The following is a 25,747-nucleotide window of genomic DNA, read 5'->3' on the forward strand; positions in this document are numbered from 1 at the left end:
CTAAAAAGAGATTTTTGTGTCACAAAATACTTCAGAAGGCTGTTGACTTTACTTTCCATAGCTTGCTTTTATTGGTGTTTCTTAAGGTTTTCTGATTAATATATTCTGCCTCTGTTGTGTACTAGTCATTCTTAAAACCTTGACAAATTTTATCTGATCATTTTCACTCAGTAAGACAGTTCATTTCCCTTTTAATAGATCTCAGTTTCAATTTTTAAGTTTCTTATGCTTGTATCTGCATTTTATTCACTCTCCCCAGCTTTTGTTACAATAAAAGGTAATATGAATAGAAAAGTGTAAAGATATAAATATACATATAATGCCTAAATAATAGCCAGAATTTGGTGTAATTATGACTCAGTTTAAGAAATAGAATATTATCAGCCATTCAGAAGCTCCTTGGGAATGTTCTGTGAGTTAAATCCCTCTGCTACTACTAGAAGTTACCCATAGCTGATCTGACTTATGGTAATGGTTTCGAGCATGTCTTTATAGCAGTGATTTTCAACTAGTGTGCTGCAAGAGTTTTTAAAACATGCAATACCTGACTAGTTAGTCACAGGCACTAACCTCTTTTCCCTTAGATTGTCAAATAAAACAAAAAAACAAACAAAAACAGCCAACACAATAGCCATCTGATGTGAATGAACCAAAAATTATACCTATTTTTTTCCAGATCAGCAAAAAATATAATTTTTTTGTGTGCCTCAAAATTTTAGTAGTTTATGTGTACTATGAGATTAAAAGGGTTGAAAATTGCTGCTTTATAAATTTTCTATCTATGTGCACATCTCAATATAATCAAACTTAGATTTGACTGCTTTTAACTTAATGCAAATGGAAATATATTATAGGTAGTTTTTGTATTTTGTTAATTACTATATTTTAAGATTTTTTATTTTGTTGATTAAAGCTCTAGTCTATTCACTATCAATGTACACAGAAAATTAAATGAATAAACCACAATTTGCTTATTAATTTGCAATCTAGACATTTGAGCTGTCACTAATTTTTGTGTATTATAAAAATGTTGCTCTAAATATACATATATATCTAGTGTAAAATTGAAGTACTATTTAAGTCTGCCTTTTTTTTTAGATTGGGTTGTTTTTATTTTCCTTACTGATTTGTAGTTTTTCTATATATTTTTAGATGAGGTGTTTTTTGTTGTTGCTTTTTGTCCATTATATCCATGTCCAATATTTTCTCCCATTTTGTGCTTTTATTTTCACTTTTACTATTGTGTCTTTTAAGAGAGTAATTGCAAAACAATAGAATATATGTCTTTTCTTTTATGGTTAGTGATTTTGTGTATTTTTTTACAACAAAGTAATAAGAATACTTTCCTATATTTTGTTCTTAATGTTTTAAAATTTATATCTTAGGAAACGATTCACCTGGAATTGGCTATTTGAAGTGTCTTGTAAGAATCCAATATGATTTTTCCCCAATAGCTATCTGATGGTGCAAGTAGCATTTATTTAAAAAGGCCAATGCTTTCTCACTGCTCTGTTGTGTCATCTTTGTTTTACATCAAAGATCTATATTCTACCCACTGATCTACATGACATAAATGCTACTACTGCCTAATGTGTTTAACGTGCATCAAGTTGACAATTTTTTTTGCTACATCTTTGATATGGGTCTTGATAACTGGTAGAGCAAGTTCTCCTTTCTTGCATTTCTCCTTCAAGAATTACTAAGATATTCTTGACTTTATGCATTGCTTTATTCTTTCCATAAATATATCTTTATTGTGGAAAGTATTACAGATGACTTCTTTTCCCCCGCAATTGACCAACTCCTCCCCATCCAACCCCCTTCCCATGCCTTATCTGTGTCCATAGGTTATGCATATATGCATATAAATTCTTTGGTTAATCTCTTCCTCCTCCCCTTCCCTCTGAGATTCAGCAGACTGTTGCATGCTTCCATGTCTCTGGATCTATTTTGTTTGTTGGTAAATTTAGTTCATTAGATTCCACATATGAATAAGATCATGTGATATTTGTCTTTCTCTGACTGGCTTATTTTGCTTAGCATAATGCTTCTCTAGGTCCCTCCATGCTGTCTCAAAGGGTAAGAGATTCTTTTTTTATAGCTGCATAGTATTCCATTGTGTAATTGTACAATTACACAATGCTTTTTTATCCACTCATCTACTGATGAGCCTTTGGGCTATTTCTAGATTTAGTTACTGTAAATTGCACTGCTATGAACATAGAGGTGCATCTATTCTTTCTGATTGGTGTTTCAGGCTTCATAGGTTATATTCCTAGAAGTGGGATCACTGGGTCAAATGGCAGTTTCATTTTTCATTTTTAATTTTTTGAGGAAACTCCACACTGTTTTCCATAGTGGTTGTACTAGTCCATATTCTCACCAGCAGTGCACTAGGATTCTTTTTTCTCTACATCCTCACCAGCACTTGTCCTTTGTTGATTTGTTGATGGCAGCTATTCTGGTAGGTGTGAGGTGATACCTCATTGTTGTTTTAATTTGTATCTCTCTGATGATTAGTGATGTTGAGCATATTTTCATGTGTCTCTTGGACATCTGTATTTTCTCTTAAGAGAAGTGTCTATTTAGGTTCTCTGCCCATTATTTAATTGGATTGTTCATTTTTTGTTGTTGAGTTATATGAGTACTTTATATATTTTGGAAATGAACCCTTTACCAGCTGTATCATTGGCAATTATGTTCTCCTATTCAGCAGGTTCCCTTTTCATTTTGATGCTCATTCCTTTGCTGTGCAGAAGCTTTTTATTTATTTACTTTAAAATCTTTGTTGTTGAAAGTATTATATATGCCTCCTTTTTTCCCCCCACTGATCCCTTTTAACCCACCTCATACCCCACCCCAGGCCTTCACAACCCTATTGTCTGTGTCCATGGATTTTGCATATATGCATACAAGTCCTTTGGTTGATGTCTTCCCACCCACCCCTGCCTTCCCTCTGAGATTTGACAGTCTGTTCCATGCTTCTATGTCTCTGGATCTTTGCAGCAGTAAAAAAAGAAGGATCTCTTACCCTTTGAGACAGCATGACAGGACCTAAAGAGTATTATGCTAAGTGAAATAAGCCAATATCAAGACAAGCATCACATTATCTTACTCATATGTGGAATTTAATAAACAAAATAAACTGATGAACAAAAAGAAACACAAAATAGAAGTTTGCCATTTTCAATACTAGAAGTTTTACTGCATATCTAGCTCAAATTCATAATATTGCAGCTTTTTCATTTTCTTTTATGTTCACAAATTATGTATTAATGCTAGTTATTCAATCCTCCCCACCCTCTCAAACTCCCTTGACCTTTAGCAGTTGGTTCTCTGAGAACCAGAATAAATTGTTTGGAGTGTCAAAAACATCCTGACCCCACTTGAATCTTTGATGGAAATACTCCCTAATCAAATACTCAATTATTCAAGGTCGCTAATTTTCTTGAGAACTCTATAGGGCAGAGGCCCAGGTTCTTTCAGTGTTAAACAGGAGGGAGAGTAATAATAGAATTGAAAGCAACCAATGAAATCTTATAATGAGTAGGGAGTAAAGGGTATATCCTCACGAATAGATGGTCCAAAAAGCTGAAACTTAAGCTTGTGTGCCTAGGGAGATTTGATTCCTTCAACTAATATTTGTCTTAGCGAAATCTAGTTTCCTATTATCCAATTCTAGTACAAGCAAAAAAGAAAAAAACAACAGATTACACTGAATTCATATGAAAATTTTCTCTGAAAGCACTAGACTCCAACACTTCCCTTGAAAGGTAAACACTGCTGGCTATCTTGTGTGTATGGCCAGTCAAAAGGACTAACTCAGGTGACTAGTCAGTAAACTTGAGTCCAGTCCAGGATCTCTCAGAGTGTGTTAATGTACCAATGTGTAAAAATTATCTGTAAGAATTGCTGGAAACATAGGTTTTTTTGTTTTATTTCAGTTTGGTTTTACTGGAGATCTGGGGATCTCTGGGGTTGAGTTCTGGGAAAATATAACAGAAATCTTAGGTGATTCTTATGAGTAAAACGGATTAAGAACTACTGGTTTGTGTCACAAAGTTGTGATCTTAGGGCGCTTTCCTTCTCTGATAATGAGCACAAACACCGGTCTGCCCAATCCCCTGGGCAATGGCAAGGATTCAGTGAGATTACCGATCATTGAAAGTGCTTTGAAAATGTACAACATTCTGCAAATGAAATGGATGGACAATTGAAGGGCTGGCAAGAGATTTAATAAGAAGGAACTCTACTGGGTACTGGGCATGTAAAAGTAGTTAGAGGGTCTATGGGGAATACTCCCAAATCATTAGAGCACTGAGTGCTCCCCTCATCTCTCTTTTGTATGGTTCTCCCTCCCTTTCTCATTCTTGATCTTCCTATGCAACCCTGTCTGAGAGGCTCTCTCTTTCTCTTAGTCTCTATCACAACCTCAATTTCTTTTAATCTCCTTCTTACTTTCAATCTTTTTCTGGATGTCAATGAATTTCTCTCTCTGTACCTCTCTGTCTTTTTTTCTATTCCTCTCACCACTAAATCTCTCCAATTTATATACAAATAATACCACATGGAAAAATGTTATTTGTTGGTGTGTACTATGAAAAATGTATCTTTGAGGCAGAAAATAGGCCTTTCTCATACAAACAGATACTTTCCAATAGTCATATCTGAAATTCCCCAAAGAAATCGAACATTAGGGAATACAATTGAAACCTTGCTCTTGTGAATTTATCTAGGAATAAAAGGATGTAACTGAAGCAAGATATCTTGAGTTAAAATGTACGGTAATTGTTGGTTATGATAGGATCATACAGTAAGAACTGGAAGAAAATTTTAATATCTTTAGTTAAGCCATATTCACTTTGTAGATGGAGAAATTAAAGCTTTGAGCCATTAAAACAATTGCTTAGCTCAGTCACACAGCAAGCTTGTGGCCTATGGTAGTTAAACCACGGGCTCTTGGGTCAGAGGACAGTGCACTCTCCACCACTGCACAGTGCTGACTTATGACACCAGTCAGAGTTCAGTGAGAATGAAATTTAAAGACTTTGTTATGTTGCACAGGAGAGAGAGAGAGAGAGAGAGAGAGAGAGAGAGAGAGAGAGAGAGAGAGAGAGAATGCTAAAGTAGACTTTATTTAATGTAATGCATTAGTAAATACTATACATATTGTAGGGATTTTGTGTCTCTATTTGACAAAGTCAAAAAGCTGTTACTACCATGTCACCTGTCCAGAGGGCATTTTGATCATTTATTCGTCAATGAAATTTTAAATAGGTGGGAATAACTGAATTGCTTCTGGGCATGATTAGAATAGTTTATTTCTCAAAATGCTGAACCAAGACTTCAGAAGTAGAGAAGTGAAATCTATAATCAACATGTCTTTATGAGTGAATTTCCATAATTTTATATTCTATTCTACTGGGAGTGAGAATTAGTCTGATCTAAATGGTTCTGGATTACCTGATGACTGATATAAAGAATTACAGGATATCAATTTTTTTTTGTGTGTGTGTGTGTGTGTGAGTGTGTGTGTGTGTGTGTGTGTGTGTGTGAGAGAGAGAGAGAGAGAGAGAGAGAGAGAGAGAGAGAGAGAGAGAGAGAGAGAGGAAGCCTCAGGAATGATTCACCACTGCATTCAGATAATCATGCCATTCTTGTGTGATATGGATAGTCACTATAAACCAAAGACAGGATTTTCTATTATTTATACAACAATATGATGGCAAATCAACTTCACAAAGCAAGTCAAGTATGTCCAGCCCACCAAGATAGTATCCCAAAATGACACTCACAACTTCTATACGACACAGGTCAAGGATAAACATAAATATTGCCCTCAAGTTACTGAAAACAAATCCAAACTGCCTTGGGTATTTTCCACTCTGTTGACTTTTGAAGAGACAGAGTTCTCCAAATTAAAGCAAGAGCTGGTTAGCAAGACTCATCTAAGTTTTCAAAGATATTCTCTGGGGGTGGGGGATGGGGGTAGCAAGTAGACCAGTGGTTCTCAACCTTCCTAATGCTGCGACACTTTAATACATTTCCTCATGTTGTGGTGACCCCCAATTTCATTGTTACAAATTGAACATAATTAAAACATAGTGATTAATCACAAAAACAGTATGTAATTATATATGCATTTTCCGATGGTCTTAGGCGACCCCTGTGAAAGGGTCATTCGACCCCCAAAGGGGTCACGACCCACAGGTTGAGAACCGCTGATTTAGACATTTCCTTGCTCCCAAGAGATTTATATTCAGTTAGAGTGAAATAGACCATAATAACAGGCTTTTAAATGGTTGGGAGCATTGTAATTTTTCTTTCTTCTACTTTGCAAACCTATAGAGTTCTAAACTTAATTGATATAAAACTTTTACCCAACAAATGAGGCTGTCAGAAAGGATAAATAAACAATAATAAAAAGCTTATTGACTCATATAAATGAATCATCTTAATCCTAATAATGTAATTACTAATAATAAATCTTTAAATTAGTTAATTCTTGAATTTAAAAAGGTGAGTCTTATTATTTAAAACTGGATTTTCGGGGAGACAGATAATTGGGATATGTCTCATAGGATAGATGAGTTGTCACAATGTCCTTGAGCTGGCGAGCTCAAGAGTGGCCTCTGTACCCTCGAGAGAGTGTCCAAGACTTTGGATGTTTGTGCCCTTACACTTGCTGAATGCCCTAGGAGGACAATTTCACAGTTCATACAAAAAAAAAAAAAATCATTTCTTTAGCCACTTCGGTTAAAATAAATTCAATGTGTTATACAAATGTTTTTCCTTGTTTTGTGCGTGTGATTTTTATAACTCAAGCATTATTTTAACACAATTGAATGTGTTGGCGATTTGAATGTGTACCAACCATAAAAAAGATGTAAAGGTATTACTGTAAAAGAGAAATGGTGGATTGTCAGTTAAAGGCCCAGCCAATAAAGAAAAATTCTCACATTTATAAAATGCCTTCTAAGTTATCCATTGATTCTGTGAATTAAATGTTCTAGCTTGCATATTAACAACTGGTATTTTAATAATTTGTAACTTACCCAACGTCTAAAATAGGTTTTCTTGTTTTCATGTAACACCAACACTGTTTCAACACATACTTTTTCTCATTTGTAGAGAAAAAAATGGGGCTAAGAAATATTTACTGTCTTGACCTAGTTCAGCATATTAATAAGCTAGATTCAAAGTTGGTCAGATTAAGACAGGTTTTTTTACTAACCTATTTCAACTATCAGATTAAGCAATGCTTAATATTTTAAAATAGGTAATAATATTTGAGACTATTGATTCTCAGGACAAAAAGAGTTCTCATTAAACACAAACACAATTTTGCTTATTAATTTGAATGATTAGTTTATACAGTGAGTGAGGAATTTACTAACCTGAAACGTATTCTAGAGACTACACCAGTCTGTATATATCAAATTGTGCCTGTATATATTGTGATTAAGAATGTAACTTGCCAATCATCTTCCTAGTATCCTGTATCAATTTTATTGAGAACAATTTTCATGTGCTGGATTTTCACTTTGTGATAATTCACATTATAATTATTTAAATGTTTGCTGTTTCTGTATTGGAATCAACTTGGAAATAAATTAATCTAAGGAATGGGATATAATAAACTCTAGGACTAATTCTAAATCTCAGGAAAATTTACTAAGTTACCACATGCCTAACACTATCCTAGGCATTTCATGTACATTACCTCAAGTGATCTTCTCAATATTCCTATGAGGTAGGGACTGTACTCGCTCCATTTTACAGCTGAGGAAAATTTATATAACTTTTCCATGAATCCACAAATAGTGAGTGACAAAGTTGGGATTTGAAACTAGACAGTTTGGCTCCAGAAAAATTACAAATGTGACACTAAGTGATTAATTCACTAATAGTTATTTCCACTTTTTTTTCCTTCTCCTCCAAGTGCCATATTAACTGCACTGACGTTAATATTAGAACCCCAAATGAGTAGGTAGGCAAAAGTCTACAATGCCTTTCAACCAATCCCCTAAGGATGAATTGAATTCAGAATATTAAGAAAATTGTTATAACTAAGTAGAAATTCATTCATATATCTGTTATCTTAGTGATACTGTTGTAATAAGCTAGTAATTAATAATAGGTAAGGAACCAATGCAAAGCCAGATATTATAGGCATTGCCATATGGGAAGCTTCACCAAGAAGCTGTAATTTCACACTCCCCAGAGAACCTCCAGCCCATTCCCTGCAGATTATTGGGGGAAGGGGTTCAACAAAGGGGAGATAGGTGAAAGGGCAAGGGCTATGCCCTCCATCTTACTCCGGATCACACTGACTTGCGCCCCGCCAATCGGCAGGGCCCACAGTCCTCTCTCCTCCCCTTACTTCAACCCCCCTAGTAAACCCCTAGTAAGTGCTCTCTTGGCCTCGTGCCGCTGCGTCGGCAAGTGTGGCTTGCCGGGGTCCAACCCCAGCAGGTCCAGGGGTTCCCAAAGGCGTAGATGGAGTCGGCGAAGAAGGAAGGACACAGAGACAGTGTTCAGTTGATCAGCAGCCTAGCCAGGATCTCCAGCCAGGATCTCCAGCCAAGTTCTGGTCTGGATCTCCAGAGAGGTTCTGGTTTGGATCTCCAGCCAGGTTCTGTGTCCATGTTCTCTTGCTAGGTTCTCCAGGTTCTCCAGCCAGGTTCTGTAGCCATGTTCCCTCGCTAGGTTCTCCAGCCAGGTTCTGTCCAGGTTCTCCAGCCAGGTTCAGTCACCAGGTTCTAGTCAGGTTCTCTTGCCAATTTCTGTAGTCAGGTTCAGTCCAGGATCTTTTGCCATGTTCTCTCCAGCGAAGTTCTTCTGTCTCTAGGTTCTGTGTAGGTTCTGTCTTCTAAGTTCTGTGTGTAGGTTCTGTCTTCTAAGTTCTGACTTGTTACATCTGTATTTATACCAGTTGATTCCAATCCTATCAATCTCTATTCCAAAGGTTAGGGCATTTCTTATCTCCATTCCAGGGAGTAAAGATTATGTAGCTTAAGCATGATTGTTCATAGTTTAAGTGATTAATTACCCACCTGGCACTTAGTTAAGAGGTTTTATTCCCTCCCTAACTTCAGGGGAAAATCCCTACCTGGGGAAACAACCTTTCTCAGAGACCTTGGTTAAAACACATAGTGCCAAGAAGGTGAGCAAACATATTAAGAACAGTATGCCATATATGCCAGGTCCCTTGAAACAGCAAGCATGGACCGGCTTCCGGCAGTGGCTGACGGGGGCAGGGGCGCGGGGGGGGGGGGGGGGGGACACTAGTTTGAATAAAGACTCTCTGCTTTTGCATAGGACTCAGCTGGCTCCCTGGTGGTGTATTGGGGATCTTGAAATCTGGGCATAACAATAGGTACTAGTAGATGTACAGTAAAGTTGGAGTGACTAGGGAAGGTACCTGTCAGTCAAACCTGGGAACAGAGATCATTGGCCAGAATGGGCAGGGCCACTGCAAGTTCATGAATGTTTGGGGAGACATAATCCCCCAAATAAAGGAATTGTTTCTCTTGGCTCTGGGTTCACTCCTGGCTCTCTTGCATTCACCCATGTTTCCTTCATAGCCATGTGGCCTTGCAAACCCCACATGCAATAGATTGATGGACTGCAACTGGGAACACAAACTAAGTCAGCCTGATGCTGGACTAGGCACTGCTCAAATATGAAGCAAAATTTCTGGACACTGGCTGAAGCCACAGCTACACTTTTCTATGGTGGGGCAAAGGGAAATGGGACCTTGGAAACTCAGGGGTTTAACTCCACAGAAATAAAGCTTTCTACAATAACTCATCCTCCCAAGCGAGCCTCAGAAAAAATGCCTTTTCTCAGGATATCGCAAGAAGCTCACTCCACCAAGCAACAGGTGGGGATGTGGAGCTGTCCCCACCAAAAACATTAGTTGTTGGTTTAGATGTGCCAAAGAGGCTATGAGAGGTAGAAATGGCTTCTGAATTACTCAAAGGGTAAATCTCTATACCTATTACTTTCTATCAGAAAAATTCAACTTGTAGCTTTATTACATTGGAAGGGTACAGGATTGTAGAGGAAGATTTTGAAGAACAATGTCCTTTGGTTTCATTGTAAGGCATACCATCCTAGTAAAACTTTATATTATCTCCAAACCTATGTTTCCTAATCAGTAAATAAGAATAATAAAGCTGAACCTGAAGTGTTTTGATGGAAGTAATGTGTGTCAAGTGCCAGGCACAATAAATGGTAGCTGTTAGTAGCTGTTGTGATGATACTTATTTGGGTTAACTTTGATACAACTAATTTAGGTTTAGGCCAGAATATGCCTGATTAAAAAGATTAAAAAGCAGTTCACATTTCAGATGAGCAGGATACCAAGAATGAAACCAATGACATTGACATTTTTGACTACTAACCTCACAATATAATTTATTATTGACTCTTTCAGACTAATGATTGCCTTAAAATAGAACCTGCTTAGAATATTATTTAACTTATGCAACAAAAGATTGATTAGAGCTTTTTTTTTTAAGCAAAGAGGAGGAAAGCCAGTGCATATTAATTAAAATGTCAGAGAAACTGAAACAAATCTATACCTACACATACATTATCATCCAAACCAAAATGTTCCCATTAGGAAAAATAATAAATCCTGGGTTGCCATAGCAATGGCTGGACCACTAGTAAACACAGCCAGAGAAAATATAGGGAAAAACACAATAGGTGTCTAATATTGAATATTGTGGTTGCTTCTACTTAGAAGCTAGTTATGATTATTCTGTGAATATATTATTCTACAAGACAAAATTTCTATTCAACTTTAGAAAATTATTTTTCTTATGCTTGCCTGAAGCTTAGGTACCATATAGTGGCCTTTCCAGATATAGTTAAGGCCGCTAATGATTCCCATGCTGATGTTGATATTGAGAGCAACAGTACAAAAGGATCTTGTTTGCTAACTAAAAGAGCTTTTTCTAACACTGGACAGGCACTATGATTCTATCCTGATAGTGCTATAATGACTCACAGGAATTCAGTAACAGGAAAAGAGACACTTACTACACAGGAATTGAATGTCCCTTAGAGTAAATTCCTGCTTTGACAATCACTGCTTAGCAATGTTCATCTCAATTTGTTCCCAAAGATGAAGAGGAAGTTGGAAAGTGATAACTGATAAAAAGAATCTAAATTATTTGGATTAGATAATTCTTTACACATTAAAATATTTATCCGAGGCTTGAAATGTGACTTCATCAATAAAAGAATGGGTAATGACCCTGTAAATTAAAACTTTTCTGAGACTCTCAACTGCTCATTGTTTTTTCTCAATATCTGAATAATTACAATCAGCAGAATAAAATTGCCAGAGAATTCTAGGATGATCATGCCAACCTTTAGGTAGAGACTATTAAAACATAAGTAGTGAAGAAAGAATGCTAAACAAAAGGATCAAAGACTGAATACTTTTCCCATTGGGTTTATTGCCATATCAGTTCACTCTTCTTGTAATAGATCCTCCATTTTAGGTAAGCTCTGTTGAGAGTAATTAAGCTAAACAGAAGTTTTCAGTAAAATGATCACTAAAGCAACTCATATGTTACTTAAGGTAATACAGGAATTAATAATGTACAGTATTTACTTAACTTTCTTCCAACTTCTCTTTTTTGTGAACTTCGTTTTTATAGAAATCCATTCTGTATCTTTGAGAAGTTGGTTTAGAATAATTCTTACTACAAGAAAATGTCATATAAAGTATTTGGTGCCCCCAAAGGAAAAATAAGTAGAGTCAATTCTATTTAGATATTCTTCCTCAAAATGATTATAGTCATAGCAGTTCCTTCTTCCAGATTTTTTAAATTACTATTATCTGGCACTGGGTTGTCCATTTATCCCTATCATCTCTTCTGCTGAAGTTTGGGAATTGATTTACCTTTTATAAGAAGCTCCTTTCCCTATATTTGATGCTTACTTTCATAGCTAAGAATCAAAATAATCCACTTGTATCTATCTTATATTCTGTTACTCATACCTGTCCATAACCTTTTCCCAAGGACTAGGACTAGGCAGTAATCTGGTAAGTCACTGTGATAGGAAGAAATGAAAAATAAAAAAAAAATAAGAGGAAAACTATATCATTCATTTATGCATTCATTAGCAAATTATATCCTTATGTGTTTAGAACTGTTACTAAACAAACAAACAATATTAAATATGTACCTTACTTTCAAAGCACTTGTTGCCTGGTAAAGGAGATAAGAGATACACACAAATAACTGTGTCAGATTTGGAAAACAAGTGCCATAAGACTAAGAAATATGAGCATCCAGAAGAGACATAAATTGTTTCTCTATATTATTCATCTTATAATGGGCATGACTAAAAATTCTTGGGATCTAGAGTAAAGGAAATTCATTCCCTCACTATCACCTCCAGCTCCAGAGACATTCCAACTACCTACTAGACACTTTCAATTTCACTGGATTTCTCTATTTGAAAATCTTATTATGATTTCAAACTCACTATGTCCCAAACAAATACATCATTTTTTCTCTCTAAACCATCTATCTTTCCCTATGTCTACTCCCAAGTCATTTCCCTACTTGTATTATTAAAATAACCCTCTCTGTACATCTCAGTCATTTTCTCCCTCATTGCCAGCCAATAACATGTCAAATCATAGAGTTTCTACTTCCTTATAACGTTTCCCCAGACCTGTCTTTTCATTTTATTGATAGACTCTTAGACTTACAATAACATTTGAACTATTTTCTTGAACTTTTACTTTTTCTGACTACAATATTCAACCTCTATCCTGCTCACAGATTAATCTTTCCAATTTATAGCCCAATCATGTAATTCCCATACTCAAACTCATTTAGAGGCTCTGAACTAATAAACTATATGAGTCAATATTTCTCATCCTGGTATTCAACATATGCTAAGGCTGTATTTCTAAGCTCATTTCCCAACATTTATCTATGTCCAACCTGTGATTGCCTTACATTGCTAGTCTAGACTCTATTGATGTTTACTATTCCTATTCAGGAAGCTACATTCATCTGGAACCTCCTCATTTTCAAGATTAATAGTTCATGATAATTTCCATTTTTATATGAAGACATTTCTGATGTCCCTATACCCAAAACTAAGCTAGTTGTGAATTCTCCATATCACTCTTGATTTACCACTCAAGGCCTACAGTATAATCACACTAATAATTATTTGGGTCCTCCTTCCCCTCAACCCCCACTTCTAAGGCAAGGACTGATTGATCTCTATAAATCTTCAGCATTTAGTATAGTATGCCTTTCAGTGTGTATGATCTATCTCTTTTTCATGAAATTGAATGTTAAATCACTAACAAATGAATTTCTCCAAGCAATTAAATTCTTCCTCAGATATCAATACAGTGATGTTTGTTCCTGCCTGCAAATGCCTAAAACATATTAATCTTTCCTAAATTAGTGAAAAGTTCAAAAAGCAAATGGCACTTGAAGAGGCAATTGCTTTCAGGGCCTCCCTTTTCTTGGAATCCCTCTTCATTTAACTTCTCTCAGACCCAATAGTCAAAAGCTCATTGATCAAGACTTAAAAGCCAAAGGGGTTTAAAGCCACGGTAGGAGTCTGTTCAGTTTGAAATATAATTTGAAACCTCAGGAAAGAATGACAGTTCCTTTTCAGGAACCTCCCATACATATCTCACAAAACAGCTTTCCAAATTGGAGATAGTATAATATTATACCACCAACCAAGGAATAAAAAGTAATTCACTGCCAAGTAGAAAGATCCCCTTGATTTTCACAAGGAACACAAAAGACTATATTGTATTTATTTAAATCTCAGGCTGATAAAAACATCAGAAAGAAAAAGAAAGCAGTCAATTTCTCTAAAAGATCATTATTTAAAGAAATAAATTACTATGCAGAAAAGCATGGATCTTCCTGGCAACTTATGAATTTAAGACACGAAATACTTCCCTCCCCACCTCCAATAATCAACTCTGCGGATGAAATACGTTAAGCATTCTGAGTTTGGGGAACATAGAGAGCTTTGAAATCAATGTGTTTCCGGTTGCAAGGGTTAGGGGGGGAAACGTACTAAATCAGCTTAGGAAATGCTTCATTTCCTGCCCCATATCTGGGAAGGAAAACATAAAACAGGCAGAACCAGGTGCAAAAAAATCATACACGTGGATGGGAAAACCTCTCCAACTCCTAGGCACCGCTCAGGTGGTCGATTTATGCTCCCAAGCTGGAGCTTTCTTTTCTAAGATACATGGAGTGGTTTTTACAAACACTCGCTTGAAGTTAACAGATAGGCTTGTTGACAGAGGTTGAAGAAGATGGCCATTATGTAACTGTTGTCTGGGCTCCAAAGGGAAATTACCGGACTTGGGTAAATAGTTCATTAGAAAGAAGACACCATTAACAGAGAGAGTAGGCTCATTACCGGTGAGCTAATGGAGGTTGGTATTCTCCTCCAAAAAATGACCGGTAGAAAAATCTACTAGGTCATCTCTGGGTTGTCCTTCACCTTTCCATCTTTCTAAAGCCTGGATTTTGCAGGCTGCTTCTATTGATCCTATTCCCCTTTGCTTTCATTCAGAGTTTAATGATGCCAGGAAAGCAGTGTCCTCATGGATGCTCGCAGACCTGAAATGCTCAGCAGCCCAACCCAGCCTTTCAGAAAGTATACTGACCTGACACCTGTTTGTGAGCAGTGCTTTCCATGCATCAGGATTCTTATTAATCACAACTCCCCACACCCCCCCACACCCCTGCTCCCCGTGCATACTGAAGGGTTTCTTCTAAGGGAGTGTGAGTGCATTGATTTCTGGGACACCTCATACATACTCTTTATTTTAAGAAATCGGATTCTTAGCAAGTCTTCCAAGTCAATTTTAGGGCCTTGACAGTCACGGAAACTTAACCCTGAAAACTTCAAGATGCATGGTAAGCCATCATATGTGATATACAAATACACCTGAGAAATTAATGATACAAGTTTTTCAGGAAGGAGTGTGCTTACTTTTTTCCTACATTATCACTGGATATTCAAGTTTTATAGGAAGCAAACTTTTTAAAAGAGCACTAGCGAAATTAAATCAGAACAGAGGTGTGTCCCCCTCCCGCGCCCAGGACCCGTCGGAATCAATCTCTCCCACTGTGTTCTTCTATGATAGTCTGTACTGTGGTTTTGTCAGGCATTAAGTCTGTCTTGTATTAGACTTACATGCTTACTTATCCCAATAGCACATTCACAGCTGTGGGCAAGGACGAGGTCTTGCTCATTTTTCATTCCTTGCCCCCTGAGAACATGGTAGGAGCCTAATAAATATTGATTAATGTAACTGCTTACTGTGAATCCCTCTGAAAGGGTTACAAGTAAAATGTAATAATTTGATTGCAACTGGTCATTAATATACTTAGGGCTCATGTAGGTACATAGATAACCTTTATCTGAGTTTCAAAACCTACAGTCAATGGGTAAGGTTTTTATGAATAATCCTCTGAAATGTTATGCAGAATGTTGTGTGTAGGTATGTGAATATTTCTGGAGCAAATATCTATAAACTTTAATCAAACAAATCTCTTTACCCACCACATATTCTCCAGATATTATAGTTCATTTTCCTAGACAGCTTTACTCAACCTCTCAATTTATTAAAGCCTACTATAGTAGGGGCAAATATAGGCCAGCATCTGCAATGCGATATTTCCAGTTACAGCCTTTCACACACACATGACAAGCTTGTGATTTCTAGACCCATGTCTGAAAAGAGACCATTTTAAACCAGCATTTAATCCCCAGATTTTTAGTCTCCAAAAAGGTCATTCTATATTCCCAGTACCTTTATGATGCCATCAATGGCACTTTAAGGCCCCTGCAGGAGCAAACATTTCCCTTCAGTGGAAACAAACATTCTCCCTGTAGACTAGAGCCTTCTCTTTGCACTCACAGTCAACACCCACACATTTCACTCAGGAAAATGAATCGCCGCCTCTCAGTTTCAGGGGAAGCTCCTTGATGGGAAACTGAGGCTAACAGCCCCTCTGAGGGACATCTGATACACACCATTAGAGAAATAAGAGAAAATGGTACCTATTTTGTCTTCACTGCTACCAATGCTGGACAGAAGGCAAAGGACGGTCACTTGAAGCAGTTTCATGGTGCCTGTGGATTGTCGCCGCGGCTCCTCGCTCCAGTGTCAGCCAGGGACAACTCCCTCCCAGCCTGGCAGGGCCTGATTAGCAAATGGAAAAGGTGTGCGGACTGTGAACAGCCACTGCCCATTCCTCCTTATTTCGGGGGCTGTGATAAAGAACGGGAGGAAACACACGCACTCCCTTGGGGAGTTCAGCAGAGAGGAGATTTATTGTTTCAGTCCCTTACAGGAACTTTTTTTTTTTTTCTCTCTTCCTTTGGCAGCCACTTGTGTTTTTGTTACTACATTATTTTGTTCTTCTTCAACAAAAAGGTCAGGGCGGGTTTTGAACAGAAACAGATCTTTCTTGAGAATGGGTCCTACAGCTTTCTAACTTTTGTTTTGAAAGTGCGTTTTGGAGTGGTTATAAAGGGACCTCATTAAAGAGTGACTCAGTTTGGATAAAGAGGCTTTAACTGCCCGAGAGTTAAATTTTGGAGCAAAATCCACAAGGAATCAACTTTTCTTCTTTCTTTTCAAATTGAAAGCCAGATTAGCAAAGACCGCCTCCTGAAGATAACTGCACAACCTTCTTAGATAAGAGCATGCTCTGTTCTAAGTGAGCAGCGGCTGCTTAGGGATGCCCAGGGAAGTGTCTCAGGACCGTCCTAATAGAACTAAGCAAAGACATAAACATTCACTGATCATTCCTGGGTTTTATTGATGGAAATTGATGAAGAGGAAAGAAAAATTACTTCTAATACCTGGGTTCTCTTCTCCAGGAAATACAATTGGAATGGCACTGATTGGGAGGCTCTAGCAACAAATCAGTGAGTTTGGGAAGGAGGAATTCTTCAAATCAGAATGCCAAGCAAGCCAGATACTCTGTATACCAAGGATCTGTTTGATATTAGCAGCGATTGATTAAACATAGTGAGTACACAGCCCCAACCCTGGCTTCAATCCCCGCGGGCTGTGCTGGCATCTCAGCTGATTGCCCTTTTATACATCTTTAGGCATAAACCTGACAAACAAAAGACTAATGGTGGATCAGTATAGATTCATCTGCTCCACCAAAAAAACAAACAAAACAAAACAAAAAACAAACAAAACATCAAAAAACCAAAAAACTATTCCAAAAGTATACTTTTACCTGTTTTTTAGGAAGACACACATTGCACTGCTTCACAGGGCCGGGAAGGACTCATTCTAAGAGGGGTTAGAACAAGTCAACTAGTCAAAACACCCCAGAACACTAGTTTCATCCCAAGTAATGTCAAGTCCCAAAAGGGCCTCTGAGCTCTATTTTGTATATAAGCAATACTCAATTTTATCATCTTTTCGAATTAATATTCTAAAGCAGACTACGTTTGGAGTTGTTGCTTTATTTGGTATATCCTGAAGAGTATAAAGATAGCAATAATGTGAACAGATGTCACATGCACATTCCAGAAATACGCTGGGGTGTGGCCATCAACTCACAGTGGAGTACTCACATTGCCTCACTTCCTGCTCCTTGTTCTGCTTCATCTCTGGAGTTTTCAGCACACAGAGTCACCTCTGGTGTTGGCCACAGTCATTGTTATGGATTCAATAGCATTTTGATTTCTCAGCCCTGACTGCTGGGCGTTTCATGAAAAAGACTAGAAACCTATTCCTAGAATACTTGATAAAAATATTATGTCTACCTCTGGCCAGTGTGACTCAGTGGACAGAGATTCAGGCCAGGTGTCAAAGGGTCAAGGTTCAGTTCCTGGTCAAGGGTATGTACCTGGGTTGCAGTTTTGATCCCCCACCCAGTGAGGGCATGTGTGGGGGGCAACTAATAAATGTGTCTCTCTCACATCGATGTTTTTCTCTCTCTCCCTCCCTGCCTTCCCAACACCATTTATTGAACAGATTGTTTTTACAGCATTGTATAGGGTGTCCCAAAAAATGTATACCCACACTTTAAATAATTATAAAGGCAGTGTTTATTAAAATACATTTTATTTTTAAACTGCGCTATCAGCTGTTAAAGTGTGTATACATTTGGGGGGACACTCGGTATGTTCTTGCCTCCGTTGCCAAATATTAATTAACCATATAGGTGTGGGTTTATTTCTGGGCTCTCTATTCTGTTCCATTGGTCTATATGTCTGTTTTTATGCCAGTACTATGCTATTTTGATTATTATGGCCTTGTAGAATAATTTGATATTTGGGTAGCATGATACCCCCAATTTAGTTTTTCTTTTGTGATATTGCTGAGGCTATTCGGGTCTTTTGTGGTTCCATATATTTTTGAATTATTTGTTCTAGTTCTGCGAAATATGCCATTGATATTTTGATAGGAATTTCATTGAATCTATAGATTGCTTTGGGTAGTATGGACATTTTAATAATGTTAATTCTTCTTATCCTTGAGCACAGTTTATGCTTCTAATTATTTGAAACTTCTTCAATTTCTTTCTTCTGTGCCATAATTTTCCAAGTAAAGGTCTTTTATCTCCAATGTCACTAATCATCAGAGGTATGAAAATTAAAACCACAATGATATATCACCTCATACATGTCAGAATGGCTATTCAATAAATCAACTCACAGCTAGTATTGGTGAGGATGTATAGAAAAGGGAACCCTAGTACACTATTGGTGGAAATGCAGATTGGTGCAGCCAGGATGGAAAAAAGTGTGGAGGTTCTTCAAAAAATTAAAAATAGAACTGTCTTATGACACAGCAATTCTACTTCTGAGTATTTATCAGAAGAAAACCAAAACACTAATTTGAAAGAATACATATACCTCTCTGTTCATTACAATAGCCAAGATATGTAAGTAACTCAAGTGCTCATCAATAACCGAGCAGATAAAAAAGTGATGGTACATATAATGGACTATTACTTGGCCATAAAAAAGAATGAAATTTTTTTTAAAACTATATTTTATTGATTTTTTACAGAGAAGAAGGGAGAGGGCTAGAGAGTTAGAAACATCGATGAGAGAGAAACATCGAACAGCTGCCTCCTGAACACTCCCCACTGGGGATGTGCCTGCAACCAAGGTACATGCCCTTGACTGGAATTGAACCCGGGACCCTTGAGTCCACAGGCCGATGCTCTATCCACTGAGCCAAACCGGTTAGGGCAAAAGAATGAAATTTTACCATTTGCAACAGCATGCATGCACCCTAGAAGGTATTATACTAAGTGAAATAAGTTAGTCACAGAAAGACCAATACCATATGATCTCACTTATATGTGGAATTTAAAGAACAAAATAAATAAATTTTAAAAGTTGGAACAGACTAATAGATACAGAGAACAGACTGATAGTAGCTAGTGGGGAGGGAGGTTGGGGAACTGGGTGAAAATGTGAAGAGATAAAGATATGAAAATTCGTTGTTACAAAATAGTCACAGGGATGTAAAGTAAAGCATAGGGAATATAGTCAACAGTATTATAATAACTGTGTATGGGTCCTGGTGGGATACTTGAAAGATCAGGGGGGACACTTTGTAAAGTATATGATTGTCTAACCACTATGCTGTACACCTGAAACTAATATAAAATACTATTGAACATAAACTGAAATTGGAAAAAAAAAGACTTCTCTCACTTCTCACCAACCCCCTACTCTGATAGGAAATAATCTCTTAAGACTCTTGATACTTAAAGACATGAATATGGGGTGGGAGTTCATAAAGCACAGTCTCTCAGAGATGAGATATACAGGAAGTTCTTTAATACAATGTTATTATCATTTGTCAGAAATCCCACTGTCCAATGATGAGTGAACCTGCGTGTCAACAGTTGAAACAATTGGACCTCATTACTCTGTGAGGCAGTCCATTCTTTTGTGGGACCATTCTTCTTGTTACAAAATTCAAAAATTTTTCTTTACCCTTATCTGCCTTAAGAAGCTCTTCAAGCCACTGTCATAAATTGATTTCTTTATGGACAAAACTAAACTGAAGTGTATTTATTCCATTAATCATGTAAATCATATGAATAAGTAAATTAGATTTTTCCAAGATTTTTTTAGGGAATAAGATGGCTTATAATGTATTCAATTATATCTAATATAGCACAGGTATGGGTACCTCCGGGGAAATCTGGAGTATGTAAATAAACTAAAAAATAAACAAGCAAGTAGAAAGTTCTTTAATAGTTTTCTCAATTTTCCATTTAGCTCAGCTGTTGCCATATTTACCATGTCCAAGATTTCTGTTCAGATGTCTCACTTTTAGTGTGCCAGAAATAGTATCTTAGGGTAATATTCTTGTCTTTGTCAAATGATACCTATTAAAAGTTACTGACTGCGTAGTATATGCCAGGGATTTTTTTTTTTTTATAGATATGTTCATGGAAAAGTGTGACACATAACTGTGTACCCTGAGAAAGAAGATTCCTACAAGAGGGCTCCCAGTGGCAAATTTGCTTCAAATTTAAAAAACAGAGCCTAGCAGCCATTTCTACATGATGAGGGGGTGAGCGGGGGTCCTATGAAAACTGCATTTCAAGGAGAAGCCTGCACTAAACTACCTGTCTCTGCACTGAACTGCCTACCGGCACTGTTTCTGCCACCTGAGCCAGCCCTTATAAAGGAGTTCCTGAAGTCCTGTTTCAACCAATAGGAGAACTAAGGCTCTCTTCATCCAATCAGATCTGTGCAGCTAAACCCCCATCAGTTTCTTCATCGTCTAGAGAGGCTCCATTCTGGCCAATCAGGAAAGTGCCCTTTAGACCAAACAAACTGTGAGGATTTAGAGTCCTCATGCACATGAGGACTAACTAATCAGGGACCAGGATCAGGAACTTCCATCTATATTGGTCAGCACTCTTCTGGCTCTGAGAGCAACTTTTCCTTTCCAGGGAAAACTGGAGACTGTGTTTTCCCCGCTGGAGCTGAAACACTGAAGATGGAACACAGAAATCCCTCTGGAATAGAGCGGAGCAGACCAGGGAGGAGCAAAGAAGACCAGTGAGGAGCAGAGCAGACCAGGGAGGAGCAGAGCAGAGCAATCTAGCCAGAGAGGGGCCTGGCCCAGGGCTGCCTCCTGGCCTCAGGGCCTCCCGACAGCAGGGCTGTTTTCACAGCTGTGCTCTATCACAATTGCGCTGTTTGCACTAAATAATTTTCTTCTTGACTGCACCCCAAATTGTGGAATCCAGTTGGTGTTGAACTGACTATGCCAAGGACCTTCGGTTGACAAAGTGAATAGCATCTAAGTGCCTTTACTTTTCCCTTTATATGTGTTCCACTAATTTACTAATTTTGCTTCATTAATTTACTTACTCAAAGTTTACTCCTCCTCCCCACCCATTTTAGTTCTGCTCTCATCTTCCCAAATCCCTTTTTGCATTGTCAATCTCTGGCCATTTCGTAACACTCAAAAGAATCTTTTACAAGACCAGATCTGAACCAATTTAAAAGCATGATGAGGTGATTTATTTACATCTCCCTTCCAAACTCCAGTTGAATGGAAGTTGAAGTTAATTCTCTAAAACTGTGTTGTTTTTCTCTCTCTCTTTTTTTTCCCCAAATAAAGAAAGGCAACTTGCAAGCATAGCTTTCTGGTATTTATAGAAACATGTAAACTTAAAATTAGGAATGGAGTGTTTGTACTGGCTCATTTCTCTTAAAAACCCACGCTACACATAATTCCATGAAAGAGTTACCTTACTCATGGCTCCTGGACTAAACCCCAAGGATTCAAGAAACTGCTTGCTCTTTGTCGATATTTCATTCCCAGTCTTCTTTGGTCTTTTTCTTCCAGGATTCTGACTTTTAGCTGAGTCGGTGCCTCTACCTACTGATGTTTCAGTTTTGTTTCACTTTGGATGCTGTATCTCAGATTAGCATTCTGCTAACCTGTGGAGATATTTCCCAGATGATTCTGTTCTACACACTCCACCCTGACTCTTGTGAAAATTGACTGAGATTTGTAGCCAAGATTTTTACTGCTTACTGAATGTCTAGCACCCTGTGTTAGGTAGGTTCATGTGGCTAGTTCTGGCCAGAGGCTTAAAAAAAATAACGTGTCACTTCCAGGACAATACATGAAAGAACAGGTATGAGTCCTCTATGTTTTCTATTTCCCTTTCGTGGCAACCTTTGAGGCTATGCACTCCTGATGGTGCAGCCTGGATTCCTGTGTGACTGTGTGGAGCAGAGCCCTCCACTTCCAGTACCATAGATCTGTTGTGAATTTGCATGAGCAATACATAAACATCTATTGCATCAAATCATTGAGATTTCAAGTTTATTTTGTTACTGAAGTCTATCCTGACCAGTAAGAATCTTATTTATTACTTTCTTTTAAAAATTCTGCTTTGATAGAATTAAAATTAAATTGATTACAATTCTCAGACATCATCAGCCTCCCACACTAAATAGTAAACTTCTCAATGGCAGAGCATTTGTCTTGGTCATTTATCACCATAGTTAAGCACAGTGCCTGACACAAAATAATTAACTTTTTCTATCAACTAGGGTGATCTCTCAGCTCTAATACCTTATATTGAGTCCTATTTTCTCCATTTTTCTTTCCACAATAAAATTGATAAAATAAATACCTTTCTCATGGAGCTGTGGAAATAATACATGAGATTCATATATGTAAACTACCTGAAGCATTTGACACTCCTAAGATTCCTGTTACATGACACTATATAGAAATAACTTTTTCTTTGAGTCTTAGTTTACTCAGGCCCTGGTCGGGTTCATGTGGGAGGCAACCAATCGATGTGTCTCTCTCATACTCTTTCTGTCTCTTCCTCTCTCTTCTACTAATTCTAAAAATCAATGTAAAAAATATCCTCAGGTGAGGATTAACAACAACAACAAAGTAAAGATAATTTGAATGGAAGTATTCTAAAACCTCAGTTTCTATAGACAAATAAAATACTGTTTTTTTAAGTTTACTGAATTAAGAATATGTTTCATAAAATAATGCAGATAGTTTTATGGACAGGGTGTTAATAATCAAGAACATGGACAATAATACATGCCTTACCTTGCCAAAATGCAAACAATTTGAGCAAAATGCAAATGGTTTTTGAACCAAGCTTTGCAAAATACATAATTTCTATTTCATCACCAACTAGAATTGCTTATAATGTTTTCAACTTTATTAAACTAGCACAGGCTTAGTATTTTCCCCCTTGTGTAACTAAACATAAAAATATCTTGGATGAAAAACAAAGCTGGCACCCATTTTGACTAATCCTTTCAAAACTATTCTTTGGTCAGAGGAAATGACATAGTAATGGTTTTCATAAGAAGATGAGTGTGGTATCTGAACACATTTCCAATCATAGAATTCAAATTTCCTGTCCTGGGAGGTTTGGGTTCTGATATCCTGGACTGACCTGATGCTGAACCACTGGAAGTTTTGCTTGCATTTATCCATGGTTCTTAATATCAGAATGAACATATGGAGTTTTTAAAAAACATACTTTTAGGCCTCATCTATAAAATTTCAACTTAGGAAGTCCAGGGTGGGAACCAAGCATACATAAAGAAAAAATATATATGTTTATGGTGATTCTGATGGCCATCCTCAGTTAATAATTAATGACTTAGATCATTATTAAAATGTTATTTAAAAAGTGTTCTTGCTAACATTTCAAAAGAAGTAGCTGCATTTTCACTCCCAGCAACCATTACAAAGTCTTCATTTTAACATTCTCTAAGTCAGTGATTTTCAACGGGTGTGCTGTGGTACATTGGTGTGCTGCAAGAGGGCACACTGGTGTTCCTCAAGGGTTTTTATTTTTATTTTTATTTTTATTTTTATTTTTATTTTTTTAAGGTAGGTTTGCATTTTATTTATTTATTTGTTCATTCATTCATTCATTCATTCATTCATCATTCTTGTTAATTTTCCCCCAAAGATACTTTTCCATTGATTTTTAGAAAGATTGGAAGGAAAGGGGAGAGACACAGAGAGAGAAACATTGATGTGAGATACATTGATTGGTTGCCTTCTACATGTGCCCTGGGATCCAGCCTGCAACCCAGGTATGTGCTCTTCGCTGGAATCGCACCCAAGACCCTCAGTCCACAGACCAATGCTCTATCCACTGAGCAAAATCAGCTAGGGCAAGGATTTTTAAAACATGCAATACCTATACCTGACTATTTAGTCAGAGGCACTGACCTCTTTTCCTTTAGATTATCAAATAAAAAAAGGACAACAGCCAACACAACAATTGCCATCCGGAGTGAATGAATCAAAATTATACTACGGAGTATTTTTTTTGTCAAATAGGCAAAAAATAAAATATATTTTATGGTGAGTTGCAGAATTTTGGTAATTAGTTTATGTGTGACATGAGATGAAAAAGGTTGAAAATCACTGCTGTAAGTCTTTCTAAATGACTCTTACCAAGACTTCTCAACATCAGTATAATGAAATTTTCAAAAGCAGTAACAGTATTCGAGAAGTTCACTTTTAAAAAATTTTTACTGCTCTAAATTAAAATGTAAATTCCAGTTATATTGTCAAACTCACAGCTAATTAAACCTGGCTTGATCTTTTAAAGTGGCAATGAGTTCAGTCTATGGAAAGGCATAATTAATTTTTATGATTTTTGAGCCTTTAAATCCCAAATATTCTAAATTGCCTTGAATAATTGTTCATAAATCCCCTTTTGAATCTCATTATATTTGCATCCTGATTTATAGAACAAGAATAAAATACCTCTATCCTCTTGAGGTAATGGTTATATATTCCAAGTGGTTTTAGGTTTTTTTCTTTCTGCTTGGCTGAGGTAAACACTCAAATTTGAGACATGGTGACTAAGGTGTGATTCTATTCGAATGGCATTCTGTCTCATCAGTTTAATTAGACCATGTTTTATTTCATGCTGTCCAAATAATCTTCTAATTATAAATTTGCCAAAACTAGAATTATCCCCTTTGAAAAACAAGAATACCATGCTGACCCATAGGGCAAGTGTCTCAGCTCTTTAGCAGTAATCATGTTCTACATAAATTAATAAATTAGCATTTGTGTTTCTATGCAACCAGTCTCTTTTGAATAGGACTAGCATGGTTCCATTCCCCATATCTGACAAATTTGAGTTTCTGAGTCTCTGAAACTGAAAGCCAGTAGCTGATCCACTGTGATCCAAACAAGTCATTCCTCTATGGAACCCTGCCTGAGTGTCATCTGGATGACATCTCCATTTATTGCTGTTTTTCCTTCCATAAAAGGGATTTCTAAACTTTATTACCTATTGAACTTTATGGAACATATTATTTTCTTTATTTTTCCCAAATAATTATTTTGAACAGCAAGGATGGCTCTTTAAGCCTTGAATTCTGGAATTTAATGAAAAAGTCACATTTTTCTTTAAAATTGTTTTCCCATTTTGATAAAAAACTCTTGATGGTAGTTTATTTTGTTTCTTTAAGTACCACTTCATTGAAGCTCCGAATTGATATATTATTTATTTGTTTAAAGATAGGCGGTTTTTGCTTTATGCTCTTGTTAACATCTACAAATACTTTTGGTGGAAACTTACTTCATGCTGTGAAGAAAGCTAAATAGCAGGCACCCCATTGTCACAATGTCCTATGCATGAGTAGCCACTTCTTGCATTACAATCAGGTGCTTTATCCT

General features: G+C 37.0%; 1 protein-coding gene across 3 annotated transcripts in view; it reads right to left on the bottom strand.

The window, feature by feature from the left end:
* EMCN (endomucin) overlaps window positions 1-16,342 on the bottom strand; it is a 101,468-nt gene extending 85,126 nt beyond the window's left edge. Inside the window, exon 1 of one of the 3 annotated variants that reach the window (XM_036340736.1) lies at window positions 16,096-16,342. In XM_036340736.1, the coding sequence (XP_036196629.1) occupies window positions 16,096-16,162 (67 nt within the window). In that variant the 5' untranslated portion in view covers window positions 16,163-16,342. The remainder of the gene's footprint in view (window positions 1-16,095) is intronic. The other 2 variants (XM_036340718.1, XM_036340727.1) reach the window with 2 other exon arrangements.
* Window positions 16,343-25,747: the final 9,405 nt, after the last annotated feature.

Source organism: Myotis myotis, unplaced genomic scaffold (assembly GCF_014108235.1).
Source record: "Myotis myotis isolate mMyoMyo1 unplaced genomic scaffold, mMyoMyo1.p scaffold_m19_p_1, whole genome shotgun sequence".
Taxonomy (NCBI): domain Eukaryota; kingdom Metazoa; phylum Chordata; class Mammalia; order Chiroptera; family Vespertilionidae; genus Myotis; species Myotis myotis.